At 42.6% G+C, this 27,532-nt stretch overlaps 1 protein-coding gene across 1 annotated transcript in view; it reads right to left on the reverse strand.

The window, feature by feature from the left end:
* TEAD1 (TEA domain transcription factor 1) overlaps positions 1–26,439 on the reverse strand; it is a 106,917-nt gene extending 80,478 nt beyond the window's left edge. The window contains exon 1 of the mRNA XM_059825672.1: positions 26,258–26,439. Within this exon, the coding sequence (XP_059681655.1) occupies positions 26,258–26,405 (148 nt within the window). The 5' untranslated portion in view covers positions 26,406–26,439. The remainder of the gene's footprint in view (positions 1–26,257) is intronic.
* Between the last annotated feature and the right edge of the window lie 1,093 nt (positions 26,440–27,532).

Genomic DNA, 27,532 nt, shown 5'->3' on the forward strand with positions numbered 1-27,532 from the left:
TTAGTGTATATGGTTATTATTAATTTCTGAATCACACCATGTGCTCTTTCCTACAATAATTGCTAACTGAAGTCAACAGCAGTACTGTCATCCATTTTAATGGGCTGGGATCACGCCACAAGACACAAAATAAAGACATTTCTTGTTTCAAAATGCCTAGGATCAAAACAAGAAAAACACAAGAGACACACTGGGAAACCCAGAGGGATGAACGACTAGGAATTTAATTTCTCATTTATTGCTAATATTATTGTTGACTTGCTCGTTAATGTAACGTAGCACTTACATTAAGGGATCTGTGTCAGAGTGACCCACTAATGATGATTTGTATCTGCTGCGAGGATAGGCGGACATAGAAGAGACTATTTCGGTGGTGTTCAGGGGCTATTTCCCTGTCATTTAGGGGATTTAAAGCTCTTAAGCAGTTACAGGCTTGTTTATTTTTAAATAATTAGAGATGGCTGAATTGTAAGTCAAAGAAGACAGAGGCAGGATAAGGGGCCTCTGCTATCTATAGTGCAATCGCAGCACAAAGGAGAAAGCAGGAGCTACAGGGCTGTTTTTCTCCCCCTCCACACCAGGTGGAAGAGCTTCCCAATTTTCTTGCGCAATGCCCTGGCCAGCACAGCTATGTCCCTCTGCAGGTGAAGGCAGCTCCTCATCACCACAGGATTTCCTAAGCCACAGCACTCTCTCTGAGCGTGTGTGACTGGTGTTTATTCCCCACGCAGGACTGACCAGACCTCCCTGCCGCAATTCTTCTGTACAGCTGCGTTAGGCACTGTCACTAGCTGTATACTTTGTTCACAAAGCAACTGAAAGTCTGCTGGAACTGACCTGCCGCGGGAGCACACCCTGAAGCAAGGACCTCCCTGCTTATAACTTTACATTTTTTGTGCCATGCTGACATGTCATCTTGGCTTCCAGGTTAGCATAGGTTCACATTCTGCGCTATGAAGCCCTGGCAGTGGATCAAGGGCGGTTGGGGAAGGGGCTCTGAGGAGGAGAGGGGGGAAAGAACTCAACTTTGCATAACTAAACTGGACCCAAAACTGGATCTGGTGAAGCTATAGCTATCTAGCAAAAAAACGCCCTACAGCTGATACACCTTGTCTAAAGAACAAGCATCAGGCAGTGGCAAATGCCCTCTTTTGCCAGAACAACCTGCGTTCCCCATGGAGGCTGATCAGCACAGATGCACTAGCAAACCTCTCCTAGCGTACACAAGCCTAAAAGAGTCACAGGGATACACCTCCAGCCCAAGCCTTTCAAAACGCCTTCCACCAAATTTATTCTTTATTAGGGGTCACTGATCATGGTTGAATAATGAAAAGCACAAGGGGAATACATACTTAGAAACGTCAATTTGTAAGACAAGGAAAGACCAGCTGCTTGTAATGGCAGGCATGGACATATGCACAGGGGACACTGTCCTAATACCAGCTTGGTTTGGTTTTGTCTGGTTGCTTTTCAAAACAGTATACTTACTATTCCACCTAGGAAACGGGTACCACTTACCGATGAAATTTGTAACCCTCTACTACAGCGAGCATTCTTGGACACAAGTGTCCAAGCAGAATAGGCTGATTAAAATAGGCAGAACACAATTAAAAATGTTTGAGTGGCAACTAAACAACTGCTGCTTTTAATCATGGGTGATGTTTATATCTGTGCAAGTGGGTGTAAAATTCTTCTGCTATTAAGGCAAACCAGTGGGAAACCAAGCCTGTGGCTCACACTGCAACGGCAATCACATTATCCTGTCTCCCATCCTTGGCCTCTACTATGACTATGAGAGCCAATACCAGCAATAAATCAATAACTCTCTACTCTTCACATCTGGGTGTTTGTTTGTAAATCAGGATCATGCAGAAGCCCTCACATATCTATAGCAAACACTGGAAGGAGACCCGGGCAACTGATATTATCCAGGCCCTTGCAAAGCAGATGCAAACCAACAGTGTTTCTTGCTGTTCTTTCCTTAACTGGGCTGGTGCTTTATCCACTCCATCTACGACTATTTAGACTGCAGGCTCTTCAGGCCAGGGACCACCTACTGTGTGCGTGTTTCTACAGTCTCCGGAACAAGGCTTCCATTTTTGCTGGTTCTCCCTAGGCTAGACCATAATAAATATGATTATTTTAACAATAACACACATTAATAATCGTTAATGCATTGCTTCAATTTTCCTTTGAAATGCAATCTGTGCTCTCCTCCCTCTCAGCAGTTTAATTGCTGGCTGAACTTTTCTCAGTTAACTGAAAGCGCCATAGGTAAGATTTTTTCCATTATCAGCACTTTTAATCTTTGAGTAATTTAAAGCAAATACATCTTTCTCTGTGACTGCAAATAAGCCCAACTGTTGGGGGTTTTCTTTGTGGTTTTTTGCTTTTGGGGGTTTGTTTGTTTTTTTTTTTTACTTTTCTGAACTTTTAAGTTATTTTCTAACAGCAACCTGTCCTGGCAGCGGTACTGCAGACATGACATAATGCTGGCTGTTAATGGCTACCTAACCCTGACTGTCAGCTCTCCCCTCACTTTTGATGAGTAAATCCCCATTTCGATGAACGCTCTCAGACCCTCTTGTGCCTACCAAACTCACTGTGCTCCCAGGCTGGGCCACAGCCACGGCTCCTTTTAAAGCCCCTGTCTTCCTCAACTCAGAAATGGGGCTCTACCTCCTTTAAGTGCACCGGGTTGTCTGCTCTTTCATAGGCATCTTCAAGTTCCTGGGGCTGTGGGAGGCCACACCGTTCTCGGCTTTCCAGCACATCGCTGCCGGGAGCGGGTCCGTGCCAGCAGCGCTGAAAAGCGTGCGGGGGCATGGGGGGGCGCGGGGCAACAGCTGCCTAGCGCAGCGCGGTCACCGTTCTGGGCGGGCGTCTGCCGGCCAGAAAAATCGGCGTAAATGTTACGAACGTCACTGGCACGCTAAGCAAAGGAGAGTCAACCAACGCCACCCCGGCCCTGAAAATAACCCTGCTCCCAGGGCTGCTGGTTGGCGTCCGGCTCCCGCGTGCCTGCGAAAGAGCACAGCGGTGTCACGGGCTGGCTGGGTCTGTCCACGCTCTCCGGCCGGGGCTGTGCTCGCAGCGCACGAGGCCCGGCCGTGCCCCTCTGTGCCAGCAGCCAGCTGCAGGCTGTAAGGAGAGAAGTCCAGTCCCCTCAAGGAGAAAAAAATCCAGCATTTCAGCTGGCTGTTTAGGTTTTAGAGAACTATCTTCCTCACACAAAGAATTCCTCTCATCTTACTCCACATCAAACACGCTTATTTATAGGAGCGGTACGTATGACAGAGGAACCGGGGGGCCCCATCACCGACCAAAACCCCACTGTGCTAAGCGCTGTACAAATACAGAGCAAAGAGATGATCCTTTCCCCGAAGAGCTTACATCTAAGCGTAAAATGGAAAAATCTCATTATTGACAGATTAATGACAATCTGTCAGAGTAACCATTCCTATTAGGAGTGTCTTGTGGAGAAAAGTCATACAGGGCCCTTATAATTATCTAAGGATAGCTAATCTGATGCGAAAATTGAACAGTTAAAATTAAGAACTCACCTCCATGGTAATATTATATTAAAAAAGGTGAGTGTGATATGAGTACATAGGAACATTTTAAACAGAACATGCAGACGAGTAACTCCCAGGGAGGGAAGAGGCCAAGGAATGAATTTCTTTTGTGAAGTTCATAAAAACATGCAACATTTATGTCCTTAGAACTGGTGTTTTTAAATAACTTCTGTGTATTTTCCTCTTTCAGCCCAGTTTACTGAGGTAATTTTAATACCAATGCTACAAAAATAAGTAAGTCACTAACAGGCTATGGGTTGGTTTTTGGGGTTTTTTTGCACATTAGTGCTACCTTATTTATATTTGTGAAAAGAAGATTTTCCTCAAATTAGTGCTTCTTTTGCTTGATCATCTATAATTCAGTTATTAAAGATTGGCCAAACACAGTGCTAAACTTCCTGAGTCACACAGTTTTCATAACTGCAAGAAGTTAGTACAGAAAAGGTCATAAGTATTTGTTCTGCATGTACAAATTGCATCCACACACAGAGCTTGCAACAGCCTAAGGACAATTTTGCACTACTCTTGTTCAGTCTCACAGTTGCCATCTGAGATGGAGAAGCCTTTTGATATTCAATACAATATTTGACAGTGTCGGCACTTAGATGATATCTAAGTATATGTCAAGAAACACAACTAGAAGGAGCTTGAGGAAAAAAGCTCTTACATCCTCATGTGGTGTAAACGAGCACGCACTCATGCGCGCCAGTGAAAATCACGCTGATTTACACGATGTGAGCATCTGGCTCTTTTCCAAGCGTAAGGACTTACCGCCCAAGGGCAAGAAACAGCCCATGACGTTATTTCACATGAGCACATGATTTTCCCTGCATTATTACTGGGTAACTCCCACGTGGCTTCTCCCACCCTCAGGAAGGAAAGATTCTGACCTCGACTTCAAATGAAATTATTCAGGCTGAAATTACCTTGGCCATAAAATGTTCAGGCCCCCAGCTAGGGCCCAAAGCACTACTGTTGTACCATTGATGTCTAACTTGAGCATTAGGACTTCTGAATTTTCACACATTTATTGTGACCAATCTTGCCATTTACTCCTGTTACATGATTACCAGGATACACACAGTGTTTAGGTCTAATCCTGCAGTCCTAACAATTACAAACACTCCAACCACCCATTACACTCATTACAGACTTGTAAAAGGTGTCTAAAACCAAACATCACAGCAGCCGGCAAACTCTTTGTACTGAAATGCAAATATACGCATTTTCAGTAGTTTAATAAAACCAAGGCAATCATTCCAAAGGGCTTGCTGATCAATAGGATGAAATGAGTGTGCTAAATATGAGGGAAGCGAGCTTGGAATTAACTGAAAACGTATGACAAAACACAAACGGGGCAATTCTACTTCTCTAAAAATCAAGGTTCGTCAAATTTTGAAATGACAGCCATCGGTACTTAGAGAAACCTATTTATGGCTTACGCACTGCTTTAAGAAACTTCCAAAGATGAAGGAGAAACTGTTCCAGATTTCATACAGTTAACGTATTATACCAGAAAATGCTTATTTTTGATGTTTTTCATTGACACACACTGATATACATTATGTCATTTGAAAAAATGGCAGCTTTGTCTGTACTTAATAACTACAAGGCGTGGGTAAGTAACAGCTAAAGCATAAAACCCTAAGGACAAGGCTTCATTGTGAGCATTAAATAATTATTACAAGGCAAAATTAGTCAGAGTAATATCTCTGGTTTACTTCAAGCGATGTGAGGTCTGATCCAGAGCTGAATTTACTGTCAAGTCTAGTTATGATGGCATTTCACACTGTATTTTTTGCTTATAATTAAAGGGGCAAAATAAATTTTATTTTTTAACCAACCAGTTTCATTTATTAAATCCAGTTTCTGATAATAATTAATTTTAGACTTTAAACTTGCCCTAGTTTTATTTCTAAGTGTATCTGAATTTCTTTCTTCTTATGTAAAAAGCTCTTTAGCATATGAAATTGACTACACAGGAGAGAAACAGTGGGGTTTCTGCCTGTCTTCCCCCAAAAGTGACAAATAGATATTATTAGGAATTTTGAAGTTAATAAACCTGAGAGGAAAATAATGTTCTTTTAACTACCATTATCATTTTTACACAATAGTAGATACAACATAGGGTCTTGCAGTTGGCACTATACTTTCAAATAATGCCTGTATTTAAATCCAGTCAGTTTCCATATTTGCCAAAAGAAACGTGGTACATACGTTCTCGTTGGTAGAGAGAACGTTGGTAGCTGTGGAAATGATTCATAAAAAATGCTGCATTAAACTGAATGTTAGCATTAAGAAACCCGTTACCTACCCATCTGATTACTATTTATATTGAGTAGCACCCTCCATTTCAAATCCAAGAGCAGAACTTCGCTGTGCTAGATAAAAAATCGAATAAATAAATGAATAAATACACTGCAGCACGTCCAACTGGCAGGGCCAGCAGGGCTAATTGCCTCCTCCTTCTGCCATGGCTATGGAACAAAAAAGCCCACACCCGAAAACAAGGAAAAAAAAAATCCTGTCGGGGTCTGTCATGTGTGGCCTGCCACCCAAAGCCTATACTGAAGGGTCTTCCCCTCCCACAGCACAGGTCTTTTCCTTGAGGAGAGGAAACACTTCTTTTTCCTGGAGCGTATGCAGATCCAAACCGACGACAGCTGAAATATATGTCATTCTAATGGGTTCTGTCATAACTGGGCAAAACACAGCAATGTTAGAAAGCATTTATCAAAGATATGACAGGGCTTTCAAATTATGCTGCCTTTCAACCCAACTGCTTAATAAAAATGTGCGAAGTGATAGAACACTTTACCTCGTCAACATCACTAGCAGCAATAGACTTATTTTCTTTGGGAACAGCTATTCAAAAGTAACTTGACTGAACTTCAGAGTCATAATTATAGGAACTACAGTTGAGGGATTAAAAAAAACCCACCACCACCTGTGCAACAAAGTAATTATATAAACATATTATCTTTAAAACAAACATTTCAGCTCTAATGAAGTTGCTTGCTTTCCTTTCCTGAGATGAGCAAAAATTCCCTTGTGCACTTCAGTCCTTTGGCAGCTCCCATGAAAGGGGAGTCTGGCCTGAGCAAGGGCTGCAGCACCGGCTCCTGACGCCGCCGCTGCACTGCTGCCATTTGAAGGGCAATTCAGCTGAATAGGCTTGGATGGTAAATGCTCTCAAGCTTTCTGCTCTACTCAGGGTCTCTTACATGCTACGTTAATACAAATAACAGTAAAGAATATATTACTGTAAGTTTTCAAAGGCTTGCTATGAAGACCGCCCCTTATGCCCTCAGAAGTCAAGAGAAGTTTTTGGCATTGGTTCGAGTGGGGTTAGGAGGAGTCGGAGAAGCTCACATCCCACTGAAGACACTGAAGAGTTTCCACTAATCTCAGCTACAAAAACAAGTCACCATCTTGGGTCACCCTTCAAGCACGGACCAAATGTCGCTCAGTTTTACATACACAAGAAACCTCCTTCAAAGCCCGCAGATTTCAATGAAACCAGGAGTTCACCAACAGTGTTGAATTTTAATAGACAGCAGTTCAGCAAAGTACGCAAGAACATGTCTAGCATTAGTTGCTTGGAAGTTTTCTGGCTGGTTCTTGGGATGTGAAGTGTCCTCAGGTACAACCCTGTATGTAGCACTTATTCATAAAGCTCTGGTTACTGAGGTGGCACAGCAACTCGCTGTGAGCATCTCTGACAGGCAGGTCCTTTTTAGTTCTTGCCTGTTTATGAATTTAGAGGTCTAGATTTAAGCAATCAGTTTTGTATATTTTGCCTTTTGGGTCTGAATCTGGCTGTTACCACAAATATCCACTGTGACTTAAAGTGTTAAGAAATATAGCGCATAAAAAAATCTGTTTAGATCTTAGTTTTCAAATACGGAGGACTGCTTACAAATACCCTTATGTTTCCTTACCTAGTAAATTTGTGTGTTATGGACACCTTTCCCTCTGTTTAGTACCAACCTAAAGTCAAGAACCCTAACGCCAAATTTCCATTGCTTAAGCTCCAAATGCTGTACATTTCTCTCATGGCCATTTCACTCCCTGTCTTCTACTTACAGCACAGTAACAGAGCCAAAATTCAAATTCACCTCAGTTTCTGAAATTTCCTCCTCCGCTTCCCCATTTCTTTATTTCTACAGTGGATTTTTTCCAGTTTGTTCCTATGTTCCGTATCTGACAAAGCAGCCATTCCTGTTTAACCTGCCCTGACCGCTTCTGTTAAAGCCCTGCTATCCAAACTCCGCAAGCCATTGCCCTCACTGCTCCTCACTGGTTACAAGCGAGAGATGTGACCCGTCAGCTGCTGCCCGGGGCTTTCTGCAAGCAGCTGGGTTACCTTGCTGCAGGCGCTGATGTACCCAGCTGCCCAGAGTGGATGTCCCACCACGGTAAGAGGTGACCTCCCTGCTGCCATGGGTACGCCAGGAAGCTGAAGAGGACAGCGTTGTTCCGAAAGGGCAAAATCTTCCCTTTGGACACCCTTTCAGAAAACCGTCACGAAGCCTAAAATCCCACTGATCACCGAGAAATCTGTGAAGCTACCCATGCTGTGGAGAAATGAACTCAGATACTTAGATACCAGTATGACAAGTTTTAACTGGACTGGTACTAAATGATACACAGCCCTGCTCTGTTTCTACACATAGGCTTCAATTTCCCTCTAAGTCAGGCATCAGTGCAGGAAACCCAGACACAAAAACTGTGTCTCTCCCTGGGCTTTCATTTCTCCCCATGGGTACCAGACCCTCCTGCCCCAGGTCCACCACACTCACAGGCCTGGGGATCCGCTTTTTGTCTCACCACACCACTGCACTTCAGCCTCCACCACAGTCCTGGTATCTTAGATTACGCATCAAGAGGGCAATGCTGTAAAACAAACTCACTGGTCACATGCCTCCTCCTTGCTGATTTCTCCCAGAGCTCCTAATAAAAGCCATTATGTTAAAACACACACAAAGCCGTCAGGCACATACAGACACACACGCACACACCTCCCTATTTATTAGGCGTAGTGGCTTTATATTTAAGGTAGTATATCAGAGCCCTGAAAAGAATTTTTAACTGATATATTTAACAATTATTCCTTTGCCAAGAAATGCATTTGAGCCTCCATTTTCAACAAGTTACTGATTTTGTATGGGTTCTCCAGGGGTATTCAGAGTAAACCATGCATGGCACAGGTGTTCAGCCCCAGCTGCCTGAAGGGACCCCCGGCAGAGCAGCAGCTACCCAGACAACAGGACCACCGAGCAAATTGTGCAGAGCGGGCTGGGTTTCTCATGCGCGCAGCACCCTCATATCCACAACCCTAATCTGGAGGGAATGCCATTAAAAATAGCCCATGACCTCAGCTCAACCTTCCATGGCCACACAGTTTTGCCCAAGAGTGGTCTTTTACTTATATTCAATACGTAAAATAAAATAACCGCCCTGCCAATTTTCAGTACAATGTGAAATCCTGGCTTGTGACACCCCAGAATGGAACAGTAAGAATATATGCAAAAAAATCCTTGTTGGCACTCTCCTGACCGAAGTGGCTATGGGCCAGATTTTTCATGATGCAATTTCCCAGAGGAGCTGGTTTTTAGGCCAGAATCTCACCTCATCTGTGCTGAAGAAACTCCAGTGGAGCTGCACAGGTGAATCTGGCTTTTTATGTGTAACCTGCTATCACATTTTTGTTCAGAGAATTTTGTTCTGTATTTTAGCATCATCATTCTTAACAACCTGCAAGACAATTTTCTTCAACGAAAGTTCTTATTAGGCTTTATATCTATGACCTTAGGTTATCTTTTATAGTTCATCTACACAAGCTTAGAAATCAAGTTTTGCCTGCGGTAGCCAGCCCATCAATTCATTCGATTGTCCAGTACAACTTCCAATTCTCACAAGCAATTTGACAATTGAGAGTATTTTGCACCACATGTTATGAAGTCTAGTGTTGCAAAAATAATGAGACCTGGAATTACACATGGCATTGCAAGTCTACTCATTTAACCATGAATTTTCAGGTAATTTAGATGTTTCGATAACAGGCATACTATAGGCCAACCTGCCATATTACTCTTATCACAAAAATGTCATGTGCCTGTCTCCTAGCTTGCACACATGCCAACTCTCAGACTCTCATCGAACCTTCTCTAATTCACAGGATACATAAGCAAAATACATTGTTTTTAATGGATGGTATCATAAATAGCAGAGCTCTCCAGCCACTAAACAGAGCTCTTGGGTCATTCACTAAGGTTTGTAATTCATTAATAGGGCATATACGAATCTTCCTTGATGGGAAAGACAGGAGAAACCTGGGTCAACTTGGCCTACTAGAGGCACAGAGCTGGACTCTGCTCCTGGTGACTTCGGTCACGAGTGGGTGAGGAAAGGGGTGTCCTGCCTTTCCCCATGGTCCCACACAAGAAAGGCCCCTTGCTTGGCTACCCTGGAGTCAAATGCCGGCACAGGCTGGAAGGCTACCGCCAGTGGCCACACACTCCAACCCTTTGCCGGGGGTTAGGATACTTGTCACCAGCTCATGACGAGCAGACTGGATGCAGCAGGTCTTGTGCATGTCCACTGCTAAGAAAATAGCTTCCAGAAGGCAAAGGTGGTCCATGAGGCGGGAGGGAGCAGCGACTGCAGGAATGGCTGGGGTATGAGTCACCGTGGCAGGGCAGTGAGCCCCTGCTCCTGCCTGGAACTGGGGAGGAGGCACCTCGCCCCAGCTGCCGGGGCAGGGTGCCCAGGTGCCCATGGCAGGACCAGGACTCCTGGTGGCAATGATGCTGCAGGTGGCGGCATCATAACTAAGATAAATCATAACAGGTCATAAATCACATCATTTAGGGAATGTGAAGAATTTGTGAAGCATCATGTGATTATATGAAATCATAAAATAAATCATAAATAATAATAAAAAATGTAAAGGCAGCCACCCAGCTCTGGCAGACCAGAGAGCAGTCTGGTCTCACCGCACCCACGCGGTGATGGCTGGCTGTCCCACATCACCAGACATGATTTCTCTCCCACCTTTCTTCTCTTCCTTCACCTCCTGCCTAAATCACCGCATGCCCCGGTGGGGGGGAGCAGAGGCAGGCTGCCAGTGCATAGCTCAGCACCCGCCCTAGAAATGTGACTTCACAACTGTTTGCATGGCCCAAGTTTAGCAACCTGTAACAATATCTCAAATCCCTCTTACTGCTGTATTTAAAGTTAGCTTTACCTCTTACTGCTTTTATTTCTGCAGTTAATCTGCAGCTTGAAGCCAGTGAACTCTGAAGCCTTACAATATGCTATAGTATGGGGTTAACCTGCAGTATCTTCTTAAATTACACGGATGGTTTAATTCAAAGAAAAATGAGCAGGTATAGAAAAGCCAGTCTTGAAAGCAGATTGTAAACACTGCAATGCTTTCAGCAAGTTCAATTCACTTCCAATTTTGATCTGCTATTTTTACAGATTTAATGAATCTGTCAGGTTGATACCATGCAATGGGATAAGTGAGCAGTCAACTTTGTTGTTCATGTTTTGTTTTCATGTTTCCAATTAAAACCAAAAAAACACAAGCAATTAATGGGAAACACTAAAATGTAAGAACGCAACAGCTTTTAAACATATGGGAACTTTCATCTGAGCAGGAATTTTCCCTGGAAAAGATTGAGGTGAGCTCACAGCTTTCAATCAAAGATCTCTTTATTTCTAAAAAACTTAGTTGAGGTTGGTTAAGGTTATCATGTAATAGGTGACTTTACACAACTTTAGAGACTGGCTTTACTAGAATGAATTATTGATGTCTTACTTTTGTAAGTGAATGACTTGCAAAAACCAGCATACAGTATATTTCACTGCTGCAAGCTCTGCAGAGTTAATGCAGCTCTGGGAAAGCGAGCCGAATTCTTTCTCTGAATTGCACATCAACGAAAACAAGACTGTAACGGATACAGTTACTTTGGAAATGGATCAGTCTTCAAAATGTTAAAAACAATTTCTGTACCTGAACCCTGCTGATAATTTATATGGCCTTATAACTGTTTTTCCTGTTTTCAGAAGTTTTTCTCTTCCTAATTGACAGAAGCTGAACATCTATTTCAGTGGAGCTCTGCCAGTTTATACGGGCTGAGGATGTGGCCCATATTTTTAAAAAGGGAGGTCTTTTCCACTGTTTTGCCATCTGCCAAGCTCTACTTTCAGCTAATTAAATAACATCAAGTTCTAGCAAGCGTTTTCAGGCCATTAGAGTTTTCCATTTCGGGGCCCCTACAGGTACCTAGCAAGTCTGGCTTCAGAACCGAGCCATAGATTCAAAGGTGCTGACAATGCTAATCGCCTTTTAAAAGCTGGAAAATATCCTGACAGTTTGGAGACTCTCTGTGGTTTCCATCCAAAGTGAGTTTGTGTAAGATCTGTGAATGCGAGCAAACAATCTTACACACTTGTTGTTACTGGGGGATTGACTTTAAGTATCTGTTGTTTCAACTGTGTCAGTCACGAAGTCAGATAGCACGGGAAACAAACCTGTGTAATGCCCCATGGTAGACGGAAGGGTGCAGACAGCTTGCTCCTGATAAACAGTGAAGCTATTTATCACGTTGAATTGTTCCCCCTTCAGCAGTCTTCGCATTGCCCACTATGCCTACCCTTTGGTCCAGCTCCTCCACAAGCTGCTCACTGCCTTTTCCCACCCCAAGCCCTCCAGCTTCCTCACAGCACCCTATAGCCACAACACTGGCTGCGGAGATGAGCAGCAGCAACTGCCTGCTGGGAAAAAGAAAAGCATTTTATTTACCTTCTACTCTACAGTTACAAACATAACAAACATCAAATGTCTCACAGATACCTAAATGAACAGTTACTCCACGTAACCATGGATTTCCTATCATTTTTAGCAGTTTCTTTCCCTCTCTGCTGTTCATATGATAAATCCACTTATGCTACTGGTCTTAAAACAGACTGTAAACAGCCAGAGCAGAGATTGTCTCATCTTGTGTGCACAAGACCTACTACAATGGAGCCTTTATCCTGCCTGTAGACTTTCAGCACTGCTATAATTCAAATACCACTAATAATGATAGTGAATGTGGAATAGTATGAGTGAGACATTAACAAGAACAGAGAATAACCCTCTATCAACCAGAAGCTCTATAGGAATAATGGAGTACACCAGCAATACTAGTAGGGTTTGCACGCATCCTGCTTTTTATCCTGAAAGAGCCCAAAACACCTTCTCAAATCTACGGAAAGACTATTTCAAACACATCATATTGAATGAAGACTTTTTATCAAGATGCAGCAGCCCCACGTGCCATTTGGAGCTAAAAAGGAGAATGACCTTTGCCAGCTGAAACTGTCACTGGAGAAGGGAAGGGAGGCCTGTGCGTACTGGCACGGCTGAACGACAAGCTCTGGCTTCTGTTCTGTGTAGGATAAAACGAGAATTACCCCAGTCTAAATCAGCCTCTCATCCATTGTACTGCCCACTATGAAAAAAAACCACAAAACAAAACCCCAACAAACAAAGCGTTAATAAGCAAAATGTCCAGCAAACAAGAAAACAGTACTTTTCACATAGCTTCTCATGCCAGGAGCATCCTGGTTTCAGCCCAGACATAAATGTCAGATCAAGACACCAGTAAGATTTCACTGTCATTTCAATGACACACTCACACCTTCAAGTAAGCCTCTACAGAGGTGCGTTCGTATGTATAAACTTCAAACGTGATTTAAGCACGTCATCCTACACTGACAAAGTTGTATTAGTGCAAATCTGTGTGTGCCTATTGTAACTCTGAGTCATATAAGTCCATGGCTGATATTTTAACACCAGTTTAATGGCTGATATAAGTAAGTCTAATTTCCAGGTTTATATGACCACAATAGCTCTTCTCCTTCCCTTCCTAATTAATTTATCATATGGAACCAACACTCGTAGATTTCCCTTGAAATGATGTTAATGTAAAGGACAACAAATAGGACTACAATGTTCAACGCAGCTGACCAGTGGACAGCAACGTCCTCTTAACAAACAAGTGGAGCTGCCCGAAACGGTCCGGGTTTGGAGGGAGGCAAGTTTCCTCACGGACCTGGACGAAGGTCCATGCCTGCAAGGCTCACAGGCTTGAGAGTGTGTTACGGGCAAGGGAATGCCACGTGCGGTAAGCTGCAAGATGCTGTAAAAAAGGCCCAGAAGTATTTTAAAATGCATGGTATTCCTGGCAAGTCACATGCTTTAAAACTGGATGTAAATCATTGCAAACTTCAACTTTTGCTTCCACAGAACTTTTTAAATGTTTTTGCTTTCACATACAGGGCCCTGTTCAGCATCTTGCTGCCATGGTGTTTTTCTATCTTGACAATTCACTTCCGTGAGCAGGCATGCAGCCAACTCAAATGAGACTCAACGCAGTGAAAAGCCCTTCAGGTAAACAGTGTGATAAGCTAAACTGCAGAAACGAGACAATGTTTTTGGACTATGAGGCAGTTGCTATAGAGACGGTTGCTAATTAACTGCATTCAGCCAAGAGAACAAAGGGTTTAAGGGCAGACAGGACTCTGTATCTTAGAGCGAGCCATGCATAACGTCTTATGCAATCTGCACATCTATCATATCTGGAATACCTGAGCCTTTGCTTAGGTTGCAAAATACCTCAAGAAATGACAACAGGGTGGTTTATTCCTTTAAATTTGAACTATTTTTTAGGTAATTAATGGTCTATCAGCATTTAAAAAACAAACAAAATCCATACTTAAAAGTCACAGGTATCATGAATCAATGCATCAAGTCAGGACTGTATTAAACACTGAAATTATTTACATTCATTCAGAGTTACTGCTTTCACAGCTAATAAAAATGCCATTAAAAAATCACTTCTAAGGCAACATAACGTACCTAATCTATTATTCTCTCTTGCATCTTAAAAATTATTAGCTTACAATGTTTGGAAAGCTTAGAATAATTAATTCTTCAATTCCTTCCTAAATTAAGTTCTTAGACCTTGGACCTAACTACTGTATTTACCTTAAAATGGGCTATTATGAACAAACATTGAATTACATTACTTTGAAGGGCTTATATTTTGGGATAGCTATGTATTATGATGCTTCATTATGTCTATAATGCACTGTAGGCCTACAGTACTCTGCAGAACAAACATAAACTTGTCAGAAGTGACATAAATCTCAGTGCAGCGTAGTTCCAGCTTATGGAGACCCTGTGTGTTACTGGGGAAACTACCCACGCGCACAGCAGCCCCCTGCAAATCCAAAGGCCAGGGTGTTTGCCGAGACCTGATGAGCCTTGCCGGTGGGCAAGAGCTGCCCAGGCTGTGCTCGGGCCAGATCAGACACCTCCGTACGGTATATGGGCAGATCCTCACTCACTTTTCAGATGAAGACTTCAGAAGTTGACCTCTTTTCCTAAGTGAAAGCTGAGAAAACCAATAAAGAGCCAGTCGCTTTTTAGAAAGCCCCTTCCCCCATTAAAGATGAAAAGCAAATGGATAAAATACATCTGTGCTAACGCAAGATTTCTTTAGGTCTGGATAAATAAGGCAACATATTTCCTTTTTAAGTCATTAAATATATGATTTAAATAAAATCAAAACAGGAATTTTTTGTTTCATGATTTAGATACTGTTAGGATTTAAAGGGTCACAATCAGTTCTGAAGTTAAGTCCTTACTAAGGGGAACGGGATGAGTTCACACCTCGTATGAGGCTATTACTTCAGCAAAGCTTGCTGCACACGGAACAAGCAGTATATTAATTTACTACACAAAGGCCTAAGGTTTGGGGTTTTTTTGACATTTTAAATTATGAGACATCTGCAAACAGATCCTAAATCTGAATTGCACATGGATTTTCCACACCAGCCAATTCAGATTGCCCCTAGACATCCCCTCCAGCATTAATCACTCACCCACACTACTGTAGTTCATATTTCTTTTACAGAAACAGAGGTCTGCAAGATTCTTAAACTCTTGCCTAGAAAACAGAAATTATTACTTATGTGGCAAACTAAGTTTTAAACATAAGGGACCCAATTCTGCCTTCAGTTACACTGCCATAAATCTTTAACAACTCCATTAGATTTATAACAGTGTAACTGAGGAGGAAATTGAGCCCGAGATATTTTCTAAATCGGTAATTAAATAGCAGAATTTTAGCTTGGCACAGAGTAAAGACCTCTTAGATTACGTCTTTGGATAAGGCTACGTACTTTTTTGTTCCTTGAATAATGATGTTATGAACAAATTAAATCATCTTATTTTCACCAGCCTCTATATTACTCTGTGGAAAGGCCACATTTCACATCATCTCATGGAGCATCAACATGGGGCTAAATATTGCCTCACTCTCCCATCCACTTTCTCTCTCTCTTCTCCGTATAAATGTTTGACTCTTCATAACCATCCATTATTTGTAGACAGACTATAGCACTGCAAGGAGCTTTCTTGTTTGGTTTCAAGGAACTACTATTAAAGAAATGTCTAATAATAAAATGGCATTTAGCCAACTCCCTTATTAGAGGTGCAAGGCATCCTGTGGTCACATTATGCAGAGATTGTACTTTCCAGAAGATGCAGCCTGCTCTCCCAGCGCACAGGATGTGGTGCAGGAAACATGGTTTTGCCACAGTTGCCCTGAGCTCCCCAAGGGTCACTGGATAAGCTGTGAAAGGGGCCCCTCCAGCATTAAAACATAGATGGCACCGGGGGGAAGAAGGCTCAATTCCAAGCTCTGCTATAAAACTCTTGATGACATCGGACAAGTTATTTAATCTTTCTAGACTTCTTTTCTTCATTGGGGTAAAGGCAGCTTGTAAAACATCCTTTCTCGTCATTTTAATAGAAGTCTTTTTTTCATGGCTATTTTACCTCATTTTTATCTTTACTCAGTATTTCCAGTTCTAATGCATCTTTCCTATTATTTCCCACTTTGCTAACCTCATATGCCAGAGTCCACGCTGTCCCCACCACCTCTGTGCGTGTCACACTTGCAGAGGTCAGCGGGAGGCTGTAACTTGGGACAACTGCTACCAAACGGGGGCTGAGAGAGAACAATAGCCTTTGGGGTGGCCAGGCCAGGCCAAAGGGTCTTCTGAACTGTCCCACCTGCTAATGACACTCCTCTGGCAATCCAGCTATATAGCTCCAATAGGTTTTTTTCACTGCCTCGCAGGATGGAAAATTTTGCGGGTGACTCCTCCATACGCTCTCCCTTACAGTAATTGTCCTCAGCACTTTCACAGCCCCTGGTGATTAGACCTCCTATAGTTAAAAATACACCATGCAGTCTAAATATGTAACAGGCAATATATGACTGCATACCTCACCTATCTAAATATATGCCTACATACCTATTCTAATAACTACTATGAATATGAATCATACTATTTCTTTGCAGATTGCTGTCACGGTAGGTTGCGTCCAGTCGCCAAAGCAAAGAAGGAAGGTCCCAGACAAGAGGTAGTCAATTCGTTGTGTGTAGACCTCATTGTTGAGGTCTCTTAAATATATTTTAATTGGCTGGAAGGGAACATATTATATTGACACACACGCATATTTGCACATATGTATGTGTGCATATACGTATGTAACTATTAGTAAGCACTTATTTCACCATTAATTGTACTATAAGGTTTATTGCTGACAGTCTATCCAAGGAAGAAGTAAACAAATGAAAATGCAATTCTTGTTGAAAGAATTAAATGCTGAAGTTACCAGATCATATGAAGGCACCTGTTAAAATGATTCAAAGACTACTTTCACTATGTAAAATTCTTTTACTACTTATCTACAGTCATCAACAATACCCATAAACAACGGTAAGCCTGCTGTCCCTGACCTCCTGGAATTGGAACCATTTGGGTTAACATTTTCTTCTTCCCAATGTCTAAGATAATAGCATTACCTGTTAATTTAGGGGTAAAACTGATGCTGAATCCGAGTGACTGAAGATGTTTTTTTCACCTGTGTTCCCTACTCACTTGCATTGCTAGCATGACATAAAAGGCAATTTAAACTATCATTTCTACTTAAGTAATGTTTTTCTTTTCCACGCTAACCAAACACTGTTGATGCCAAGGTATAAGCAAGCAAAAGTGAGGCAGCTTCAGGCAAATAAGCTTGAAATGTTTTAGCTTTACTGCAATGATTATGCATGCAGAAAAAGCATTTTGTTCCTTATCTGCAAATGTAGTATAATCGAGCTCACCTACTTCCACACAGATTACTGGAATATGCTCCCTAACACCCCCAGGCTTATACTCTGTGCTGCTCTCCCCAAAACTATCAGACATCAAGTCTGATACTGTTGCCTACAGACAAACCAAGATTCAGCCCAAGCCAAATCCATCGCTGCCTGTTGGGTCCCCTGTCTATCCCCTCCAAGGAGGGCAACCAAACAAGGAATTGAGTTTGTGATCCGATCTTTTTTGATGGCTCATACACATGGTAACCTCTGGCAAGCTTACTGCCCCCTTACAAAGGCAGACCAGATTTTGTGCTAACTTTAATTTTGTGCCAAGTTCCTAAATTCTATGAGATTGTGTGGGTGCATGACAGCCCGATTTCTGGATTTCCTTCTTTTTTTTTTTTTTTTAAACAAGATAGAAAGGACATCTTAATAAAAGCATGAAATCTGCCTACATCCAGGAAAATCCTCATGAGGCTTGACCTAGTTGGAGATGGCTGTTGTAGGAAGGCTGTAATTAAGCAGTTGCGATAGTGACACTGACTTCTCACAAAAGAGAATGCATGCGTTGACCACAGTTTCTATTAACAGTGCTTATTTGAGTCCTCTGTAGGTAAAATTGTAATGCTGCTTGACTGACATCCCAGCAACTCCCATGGTGTGCAATGCTCTCTCAGGATTTCAATTTTGTCGTGAATTTGGGATGCATTGTTGTCCCTTTTACGATAGGTCTAACAAGCCATGCTACTTCCCCATGTTTAAAAGAGCCATCATGAGATGGAAATAGCACATTTATGTTCATCCCTCTCCTCCTTCCCCAATTCACATTATTTTTCCTTACAAAAACAAGTCCTTTAATCATCCAATGTAAAAATTTTAATATGCCTAGAACAAAACCAGAAAAGCTTCAGAGGAGGCTTTTTCTATGAGCTAAATCATTACTTCTACTGAAAGTCTGTAAACTGTTAATCCATTAGTGTCCAATTCTTTAAACTATACGGTCAGACTAAAATCATCTGGAAGCTCAGACTCTGAAGTGTTTCTCTCTGATGTTCCAGACCAAGTGTCCCACATTAAATTGTTTGTAGGATAGGAAAATATTCATACAATGGTATGACTACAACTTCTCAAGGGCATCACAAAAAAAATCCTGCATGCCTCTGTGAGGAAATCCCTGTAAGACACAGTTAAGTTATATATTAATTTTGAACAGCATGGCCCTCAGGGAATTGTGCAAGACTCATGTCACAACAAACGCACCATTTACTCTCCAACAGTTAGCCCGGGCTCACTCCTGTGAGGCGTGGGGTGGGATATAAGCCCACTTCTCGGGAAACTGCATGTCCCCAGGAAACCAAAGATGCTCTAAAAAGTGGTGCCACTGCCCCTTATTCCCTGTAGTGTTATTTGTGATCACACCCACGCTGAGCAAATCCACTAGGGGAGAGAGGGAACATTAGGACGAAGTTTCCCTCCCAAAGTGGTTCAGATGCCTGGCTTTCACCACTCGTCTCACTGGCCCCAGCTCCACCTGGCTTGAACAGCCGGCTGGGAGTCTCCAATTCCAGCAGCTCTTGGATGCTGGTGCGAACCGTGGTAATGGCGCTGACCGTGGTGGTGGTGGTGCTGGTGGTGAAGGGGCCAATTTTTCATGAATTTTTTTCTGTTACTGGTCATGTAAGACGCTCTCTGCACTGTCCAAGTCTCTCTTTTTATAAAACAACAGTTTCTATGTTTTCTTACCTCTTCTGCTTCCATAAGGATGCCCAAAACAGGGCTGTCTAACATGAATATAACTCAGCTTCCACATCCCCACATAAGCACTTTACGGGGGATGTGGGTCAACGGGCTGCTGCTATGATTGCGTGAGATAATTCAGCTGGTATTTGAAGCTGGTAAGAAAGGAGACACTTCTACCATGATCTCATACTGGTCTCATGAAGAGGAATCCAAACCTGACAGCCCGTCAAAACCCCCAAGAGCATGTGGGCCTTACTTGTCTAACTCAAGTTGTCCCCAGGTTGTCTGAACTAGAAGGAGTTCACCCTGACAAGCTTCTAGAAGGGATCCCTGTTCTGCAAGGAACGAAATCAAATAAATGAGTACATTTTCTTTTACGCTATCTACATGCAGGATTTTCAATTCTCTTGAGCTCTCAGTACTGTACAACCAACTAACACACTAGATCAGCCTGACCAAGGCTGTTTTAACTACCTCCTAGTGCAACAACCCTATTTCTTAAGGCTGCAAAACTACCCCTTCTGCAGTTACAGGATCACAAGTTCATCTTGTGAAATCAGTGCTGGAAGAAAAATGAGCTAATATAAATCATACCAGACAATCACCGAAACGTATCCTGGATGCTCTAGTGAGGTTGCATCACTTCAGTGCTCTCATGCTAACATGCATCATTTCTAAACAAGAGTTTTACTAAAGGAACAATGCCATAAAGGAAAAACATCCTCTTACTCTGTTTAGTACAGCCATTTGAATAGGACTAGCCATTAAATGAATCGTAAGTGGTCGAATGCCTGATCTGAACCTGCCCTTGTAGCTTCCACTTGGTTCCAGGCAAGTACTAATGTTGCTAGTAACTCCTCAATACAAGGGTACCTAATAAACACTGGAAGACTTGGGCAGCAGCCATACAGTTTACTCGACATTGTTTCCTATGAACAGGCTATAAACAACTTTCTGTGAGTTCTTCTTTATATGGATGACTGAAGAGAACATGCTTAGTAGAGAGAGGACAAAAACCAAAGTGCTAAAAAGCACTTCCAAAGGATGTCCTGCTCTTTTTGATACATAATCTTTCGGCAAAAGTTTCAAGTATAACTTCCCATTTCCTTTGGAATACACCATTCTCCTGACCCAGTGCAGCCAAATGGAGTACTTGATCGCTGTGCCATGTATGACCTTGCACCGCATTACTCACGCTTTCAGATGTGGTGCCTCCCACAGCCTGCTCTCTTCTGCCTGCTCCCCAGGTAGGAGCTGATACCCTTATCATGCACAGCTCTTACAGTCCCACTTAGATTTTCCCTTGAGGATGGCAGCTTATGGCAGAGGGAAAAAAAAAAAGATTCTCTATCTCGTGAAGACTCTGCCACTTTATCCCAAACCATTGACAATTTAGTCTTGAAAGCCCAAATAGAAAGATTAAACCCTGTTCCCCCACATTCCAGAAATCCTCGACAACAAGTAAGCCCAATACCCTTCATTTCTAATGTCAGCAGTGCCTATTGCACAGCTCACAGAAGCAGGTTGCCTCCTTGATAGCACAGCATGCTGATGTTGCAAGAATATCACTGGATTGCAAAAATGTTTATAGGCAGATTTGTTCATAATCTCAGTAATTTAAGTAGCAACTTTTGAAACAGACACTGTTATCTTTGGACCTCCGTTTTCTTCACTTTTAACTGATGGCTCAGCACACGCTTGCAGCCTGCCTTCATGCATGCACTGTGCCATGACGTAATACAGTGAGCAATCACAGGATTGCAAGAATGTTTCTAGACAGATTTGTTTACAATCTAAGAAACCCAAATAGTAACTTTCATAATACGAGTCCTACCTCCAGTGCATTTTGTGTATGTTGCTGTGAGACCAAAAAGAAAAAAATAAAAAAATACAAGAGAGTATCTTTGTACAATGATTGCAGTAACAGATGAATAAACATGAAACCTGATACTTCACATCTGGTATTTCATCTCTCCAAATACCTTATTCGCATTCAAATATATTTAATACTGTGGAAACTTTATAAGGTAGCGATGTCTTTATAGAGGCAGTAACTTGCATGGAACTTTTAAAATTAAAAGCAATAGTAAAAATAATTTGTAACATGTTACCGTATTCTTCATAAAGCTAGTTACTTTGCAGTTTCCTAATAGAAACCCAGAAAGACACCTAATAATAGCAGTTAGCTACAGAATCACACAAGCCTACAGAATAGGATTTCTTTTGTCAATGTATTAGTTCAAAGTTCCATTTTAATATTCGATTTATACAAGGTGCTTTGGAAATGAAGACTATTATTACTCATCGTGCAAAAATTCTATCATCTGAGCAGAAATTTTTTATGGAAGTATCATTTTCCCTTTACTGTCATGGTAACGCAGGCCAAGAGATTTTATGCATGCCTAATAAACATATACAACAGTTTTGAAGGGCTGCTATGCACCTTCTCACATGAATTAGTACTCATTCTTCTCTGTAAAACAACTAAACATGCTACAAAACTTCCTTTTTAAATAATCATTAATACACTCTTAAGTAGTTTTGTTGCAGAGATGAATACGTCTGATGCAAATCACAATGACTAATTTCATTCATAATCGAAGAGCTGTTTACAGGTCTCAGAAATCAAGATCAAACTATTTTCTTGTCTTAAAGGCAAAAGCCATCTTTGCCACCTTGAGGCTAAGTTAGCAATGCTGATAGTAACATGTCTGCAGGCGTTATTACACTTGCTAGCAAGTCATGTTCCTTTGGCATTGTCCCTCGAGCTGTGCTAAAGCTACGTCTTGCTATCGCTAAATTTCAGAAAAAAAGATGAAAACATGCACACAGGGCCAAATCCATTCCCGTGGTAACTCCAGTGACTTCAGTGTTACACCAGGGATAAAAGTAGGGCTGCATTTCACAGCAGCTTTCATTCTTGTAATCTTTTCCAAAACACTTTCCCAGGAGCAAAGACAAGCACAGGCAAATATCCAGCCAATAAGTGAGTTCACAGGAATGGCTACGAGTTACTAAACTGTCAGCAGTAAAAGACCAACAATTGGAACAAAGTACAAATACAGGACAGCCAATGCCCTCTAATGGGCTAGAGTTTTACTATGTGCCGGATAAACAAGGACACAGAAATTCATCGGAATTGATTTCTGAGAGAAGAAACAAATTATAGGGTGTCCCGCTTCATACTAGTGGACGATATTTGTGTTTTATCAATACTTTTTTTGAAACGGTACAGATGAAAAAAATTCTTACCAATACCTTGCAAGACAAATTAAAGTGGGTCTACGAGTTGAGTCTTTCCTCCGTGGGCTACGCTCAACTGCTTCCACAAAGAGCGTGAGCATCAATTTATAGATGTGTTCCTCTATCCTCCTTCAAGATGTCATATTTATTCCCTCCTCACTTTTTTTTTAATTTTATTTACTACTAGTCAATACTGTACTAGGAGCAAAACCAAAACTGTAAGACCACCACAACCACAAAAGCACACACACAGAGGAAGGGGGAAAAGGAGTGACAGACAGTGCTTTCCTGCAGAAACCTTATCACTGGGCCCTTGGCCCTACAGCGCACTCCCTTTCTCTCAAGAATTTCCAAACTACGGTTCCTGGAATTTGCCCCTCTGAACCAAAACAAGTGTCTTTGCTTCTTACCCAATCATTTCCTATAAATTTAAAAACAAGAGTTTCATTAAGTTTCTATTTTGTTTTCTGCGGGTTTCTTCAAGGAGCCATAACCCAGTACTGGTGGCAGGGTCAGCGGCAGCCTGAAATGCTCCTGGCCTCACATAGGTCACGACTCTGTCCTTACAACTGGAGGATGCCCCGGGGCCAAAAAAAGTCAAGACATCCCCTTCCCCCTCCCCAGCCACCAGGCCCTTCAACCCTTTTCTGTGGGGGTAGGATCAAAAGTCTTTTGTTCTCGTTGTCCTCTGGTGCTGTAAGTTACTTTTTTGGGAAGGCAAGGGGAGAGGAAAAGGCCCTCCCCTCCCCTTCCCTCCCCTCCCCTTCCCTTCCCTCCCCTCCCCTTCCCTTCCCTCCTTCGTCCAAGATCACAGCTGTAGAGGAACAGCTGAAGCGATTCAGGCTGCCCGGAGAGGTCACAGATGTCCCTCTGTACCACTGGGGCGGCTCGGCCAGCGCGAGCCACGCTGCTGCTGCCCAGGTGGCACTGGCGCCCCTCAGCCACCCACCCCGCATGCCCCCCGCATTTCAAGCCCCCCAAGTCCTGCTCGAGCAATCCTCCAGGTCCCCCCAGCCAATCGCCCAGGAGCCTGGACACAGCCCTCTTGGAAACGCCACTTTTAAGGACGATTTTAGACCGCCACAAAGAACAGTGAAGAAACTCTGGCTTCTGCTTACATGAATGTCGCAAAGCTCTCATTAAATCAAAGGCAGAGACTTAAAATATTTCTTCAAGCAAAATCTCTGATCTTCTCAAAGATAAAAAAAATACAATTGCTTAACTTAATCCACACAGAGTGATCATTATATTTGCCTCCATAAAGATCATATTTGTTCTAGTGCCTATATCTAAAGGTAATTTCAGTCAGAAAATGAAACGGTGCTCTCTTGACCTTTTGTCTTACATGGTTCATGAATTACTGACACATTACAATATCCCCCAACACTGTGGAAGCTTAGAGATATTGCAATGTCTCTCTTGTAAGTGAAATAAACTTGGTATGCCACTGAAAGGCATTAAATTATTTTCATTATGCCACACAGAATCTAAAACACTTACACTGTTTTGATTTCAAAATCCTTGGAGAACAATTATGCTCTCAGGGCCATAAGACTCTATTAGAAAGTCCTCAGAAACCTAGCATGGTTTCAATAAATCCTCAAACACTACAAAGCAGTTACTCAGCTTGAAGAATGAAAACATGAGTTCATCCACTGCAAAGTCAGGATGTAAATTCTGCTCATACAGTACCCTGCACTTCTAACACGTTTTTTTTTCTTCCCAATCAGGGCAACGCTTTAAGTCAAGTTTTCAGCATCAAACATGCATACCTCCTTTTCTGATTGAAAGTAAACAATATTTGATTTAGGATGAGCATAAATATATGAGATGTGCACATATGCTCACAGTATTACCAGCTAGCAGTATTAATCAGCAATTAGATATGCATAAATAGTTTTCTACGTATATCATTCAACAAATGTTAACATTCAGGATTAGAGAACCGTTAAATTAAATCAGTGATTGCCGAAATGAATGGATAAATATGTTAATTTCTTTAATTTATACAATGGCACAAAGAATGCTTCGAAACACCAAAAATCAGATTTCAGGGGTGATTACTGTGGCTGTAGGGATCCCGATTTAAAAAAATGCAGCCACCCTTATTTTGGCAGATGAGGCTGTTCAAGCCTAAGCAGAGCTTTTGAGCACAAATACACAATAAGCTTGTTTGCATATACATGCTTACATCCTCCTAGGAAGAGCACAACCTTCTAATTAAGCAAATCATCCCCCCTTTCCAAAGGAAAATAACACCACCGAAATGCAATCAGAACAGGCAAGAAGGAGAGGACAAGAGAAATTATATCCCCCCGTGCAGGGGGAGAAGGGGAGGGGGGAAGAGAGAGCGACAAAAGCCAACACCCAGGCAGGAAACCGGGGCCCGGCAACTTTCTGCCAAGGGCAGCTGAGATGCTTCACCGCAGCTCTCCTTTTCCAGACGCGACGTTTCGTGTGGCCGCCAGGGTCACATGGCAGCTGCGAGGGGAGGTCGGGGGGGGGGGGCCCGCCCGCCCTGACCCCCCCGCGCCGCCGCCGCAGTGTCCCTGTTTCCATGACCTCAGGCGGGGGGGCGCGGGGGCACAGCTGGTGGCAGCTGCAGCACCATCTGCTCGGGGCTGCGCCCCCGGGCCGGCCGCTCCGCGCCGCCGCCCCCTCCCCTGCCTCGGGACAGCCCGGCCAGGTAGGGGCAAGGTCGCCGGTGATGCGCTCCCCCCCGAGGCGCAGCGGCCGCCCGCGGAACGAGGAGCCGGGGAGCCGCAGCAAGGGCCGCGCCGCCCGCAAAGAGAAGTCTGCAAGATGGCAAAGGAAAAGCGAGGGAGCGAGAGAGCTCGGGCGAGCGGGAGGAAAGCTGAGGAGCCCCGGGTAGTGCGAGCAGATGTCAGTATCCCTCGGCGGAGCGTGTATTTATGGAATGCTGTCAGCACGTCATCTGATTTACAGCAGTTTGCACGGAGGGAAGGGGAAAGGGAAAAAAAAAAAAAAAAGAAAAAGAGGCACAAAAGCACCCCTAACTTGCCTCTTTCACCGAGAGGCTTCCGAACACAACAAGAACTTTATCACTCTGCAATTTAATATTGCATATCCTGCCACGCGATCACGCAGCCTGTATTTCCCATTTCCCTTTCTTCACCGTTTATTGAAAAATAAAGAAAAATGGTTACTTTTTTTTTTTTTTTGGCTCAAGGAGTGACACATTTAAAAGCTACTTTTAAACATTCCCATTCAGCCACAGCATAGCATTCATTAAAGACACAATTCTCTACCAATATTGCTTCCTAGTGCCAGTGGTGAGGGGACTAGTTCAGACAGTCCTGAGCGACACATCAGCCCAGGAAAGCTCCCTCAACTTCACAGATTTCTTCAAGATTTACTGCAAAAGTACCAAAATCAGAGCCAGGGATTTTGTGTAAAAACAAGCTGGGCTTTACAGTTCTCATTGGGACAATTCTTTCCAAAGGCTAAATATGTACCACTTACCATACATTTTGCCTTCATCTGATAAGATGATTTTCCTCCTCCCACATGGTGGATAGATAGCTAGAGCCTCCTGAAAGCTCTGTTCAATGTCAGGGCTCCAGACACCTTCTGCATCATTGTCAATAGGTTTATCTGCAGAATCACTCATTCTTTCAATATCTTCGGCAGGACTCTCGCTGCCGCTCCAGCTGCTGGGCTCAATGGTGATGGCTGGGGTGTCCAAGCCTAAGCCTGGAGTCTTAAAGGAAATAAACCTACAAAACAAACAAACAACCCCATAAGGCATTAAAAACATGGAACTTCAGGCAAACATTTGTCTACTTCTGATAATAAGTTAACAGCAGCTGAGCAGTAACGGCAATAACACGAGCATGGGAAGCACCCAGGAAAAGTAAAAAATTGATAACCGTTCTACCTCAAATCAGCAAAGGTGGAGCGATAAGGTTGTCAGAAGGGGAGCTCTTTACCACATTTTCTGTGTGCAATTACATGAAGGCATAGAGCACCAGGTTATTTTTCACAGATAGTCAAAGTGGGTCTTAATACTGGGGAAAACTCTGCAGCACATGACGCATTTCATCTGGCTGAAGACTGGCACCCTTCAAATAACAAGCCAGTTCCTCAGGCAGGGGTAAATCAGCATACTTCCACTGGCTGGAAGGGAAGCACACCGATTTATGCCACAGCGACCACCAGAGCCTAAAACCACTTAAACCTAAAAACAAAAGCAAAAACTATTGTTCACATTCATCCGGATGTCAGTAGAGTAAATGGAATTATGCTAGCGATGACACAGCTCAATGCGATTAACTGGAAAAGGCTGTAATTTTCAGATCTTACCCAAATAAATAATACAATCAGAATCTGAGCTACATACAAACAGAAATCTTTAAAATGATAATACCAGAGAAAGGAATTACAAGAAAAGAGATATACTTTGCCTGTTTTAAAAGGTCTCTGTCACAGAACCATAGCAGAACAAAAATTACAAGCTTCAAGTTGCTGAATCAATTTAATAAGAAATAATTTAATATAGCTGCACCTGCTCACACCACCAGAGCTGCAGATCTGTCAGTGTTCCTTTTATATTTTTGAGAGAAATACAACTCTGCTATAAAGATTTGCTCCAGGCAAAAAAGCTGCTATACCAGACCAAATTCATCTCTGGTGTAATTCTTCGGGAAGTCAGCAAAATAACACCAGGAACAGATTTGGCTCAACATGTCTAGGCATAATGTAGTTTTATTTTGAAAAATGAAGAAGTTTGGTGACTCT

Source organism: Gavia stellata, chromosome 17 (genome assembly GCF_030936135.1).
Source record: "Gavia stellata isolate bGavSte3 chromosome 17, bGavSte3.hap2, whole genome shotgun sequence".
NCBI lineage: Eukaryota > Metazoa > Chordata > Aves > Gaviiformes > Gaviidae > Gavia > Gavia stellata.